A 2,285-nucleotide genomic window follows, 5' to 3' on the forward strand; every position below is an offset into this window, starting at 1 on the left:
ATTCTGGATTTTTGGTGTGGGGGCTGCGGAGACTAAAGTGGGAACTGAGATATCTTCCTTTTGTTTTACTAACTAATTTAAGACAAGTGTGGCAAAGATCCACCTGTGATGAAGAACCCACATGGTTTGGATAGACATGGCTTTCAGTTATCTCTCTTGTTCCCCCAGTGCTACAACCAACATTTTAAATTTTCCCCAACCTACTCAGCAGAAAGTCCTGAATTCTCATTTTCAGCTGCTAGGAAGTTCTCTTATGCATTTGGATTTTACCTTATGACTATGATTAAAATATTTTCTGTGTCATATATATACAACCAGCTTTCTTTCCATTTTAATTTTGATCAAGCCAGCCAGGACATGGTCTAATACTCAGTAGAGAAAACAGAAAAACACGTAACATAGACTCTTTGAATTTAAAATAATGAATGCTATGATGCTCCTTACTTTCCTTTCCCTGTTTTGCCAATCGAGTAAAAAGCACAGTAATGGAACTAATTCATCAAGTTAAAGACCTATCACATAATTATCTATTCATTTCATTGTTCTGTGCAGTCCATTCTCAAGTGCGGTTGAATATATCACTATCATATGACATGATTTAGGTAATTTTCTCCATCTTAACTTCCATGATTTTTGCTCAAAGCACCGTATCTCTTACTTAGTATCTCACTGTTATCCTAACCAGTCTATCTACAGGTTTTCTTGTCCCTGTACAATCTCTTATTCATGAAAAGCTGGTTTCATATTTTCAAATATAATCAGATCATATAACTAACTTGCTTAAAAAGAGCGAAACTCTGTCTCAAAGATAAAAGCCTCAACATTTCTCTATTAAATATAGGATGTAAAGTCAATCCCATGGAACAAATAATCTTGAAAGGTTTCTAGATGGTCTTTTTTTTTTTCCCCCCGCTTCCGTACGGGTTTATTACCCCCAATCCAACCCCCAGCAAGTCCCTCCGCTCCAGCCTTCAGTCCCCCTGCTGCCCTGCCAGCAAGAGCGAGGGGCCCTTCTCAGTATCAGGATTTCTGAGTCCATGCCAGCGGCCCCTCTTGCGCAGCCAGGACAGCGTCCAGGTCCCGAGGTCCACAGCCGTCCCGGGGCTCCGGGAGCAATCCAGGCGGGCATCAGCGTGGAGGAGGCAGTGCCTTCAGTCATCGAGGGGAACAGGCCAGGGGCAACTGATCCGGACTGCCCACGCTGCCCGTGCTGGAGCTTCCATCGCCTAGGTCGCGGGGCCCACACGAGGGCAGGGCGAGCTCGGGTGCTGGCCGGGCGCCTGAGCCCCCAGCGCTGCCGGGGCCGCCGCGGGGGCCCCATTCTTCGCCCAGCGCCAGGCAGAGCTCCTTAAGCCCCAGGTTCTCCCGCAGCAGCTCCTCCGGGCGGCCCTCCAGCTCGGCCAGCTTCTCCCAGCAGCCGCCCAGGTCCTCGCGCACTGCCGGGGATGCTTGGGTCCCGAAGAGCTGCCACTGGCGCGCGGCGTGCCACCCGCGCTGGCGCTCCGCGTCCAGGAAGCAGCAGAGGTCGCGCAGCTCACGGTTTTCTGCCTGCAGAGGCCGGCTGAGCTGCTTGAGTTCGGGGATCTCGCCCAGGTGGCCCTGCAGCTGCCGATTCACCTCCTGCATGAGGCGGCCGCGCTGCACCAGTGCCGCCAGGCGCGCCGCCTCCTCCCTCCGCAGGCGCCGCACTAGCTCTTCCTTGCCCAGCGCCGCCATCTCCTCGTCCGTCAGCTCCTCCAGGCCGCCTGCCTCGGCCTCCATGGCTGGTCAGGCCGCTGGAGCATCGCCCGCCCACCACCGCGACCCAGGAGCCCCATGTCGGGCCCGGCGCCACTTAGGGTCGGGCTCCGGCTCCGCGCGCGTCAGGCAGTGCTAGATGGTCTTTTTGACTTCACTTCGCTCTGTTTCAAAGGGGTTCACCAAATCCCAAGAAAACAGAACAGCTTTCTGCTCATTGAACCCAGAGAGCCTAGTTATACACTGAAGTTTTTATTTATCCTTCTCTGTGCCTGGAAGAAATCTACTTTCTTTCACTCTTCAAATAACAAGATATTTTTCATCTAGAGCTTCTTTAACCACTTCCAAATTTCTGTCTGTCTTTCAAATCTTACAGCTTTCATAACACTTGAAACCATTTTCCCTAACCTGCTCTTTAAAATAGAGACAATCACTGTTTTCTTTATTTCTGGGTCTTTAATATCTAAAAGAGATGTAGTAGATATGATAATACGGTAGGGGACAATATGAATGTATTGAGTATGTGAGTGAAAGATGTTATGCTTTTT

At 50.1% G+C, this 2,285-nt stretch overlaps 1 protein-coding gene across 1 annotated transcript; it reads right to left on the reverse strand.

Moving 5' to 3' along the window:
- Positions 1–909: 909 nt before the first annotated feature.
- LOC112617582 (coiled-coil domain-containing protein 85B-like) lies at positions 910–1,866 on the reverse strand. The gene has a single exon (XM_025374315.1). The coding sequence runs from the start codon at positions 1,759–1,761 to the stop codon at positions 1,156–1,158; it is 606 nt and encodes a 201-aa protein (XP_025230100.1). The 5' UTR covers positions 1,762–1,866; the 3' UTR covers positions 910–1,155.
- Positions 1,867–2,285: the final 419 nt, after the last annotated feature.

Source organism: Theropithecus gelada, unplaced genomic scaffold (assembly GCF_003255815.1).
Source record: "Theropithecus gelada isolate Dixy unplaced genomic scaffold, Tgel_1.0 HiC_scaffold_2623, whole genome shotgun sequence".
Taxonomy (NCBI): domain Eukaryota; kingdom Metazoa; phylum Chordata; class Mammalia; order Primates; family Cercopithecidae; genus Theropithecus; species Theropithecus gelada.

What these genes read in the sequence shown, in the direction of transcription:
- LOC112617582 (XM_025374315.1), bottom strand. Translation starts at nt 1,761, where the DNA reads ATGGAGGCCGAGGCAGGCGGCCTGGAGGAGCTGACGGACGAGGAGATG.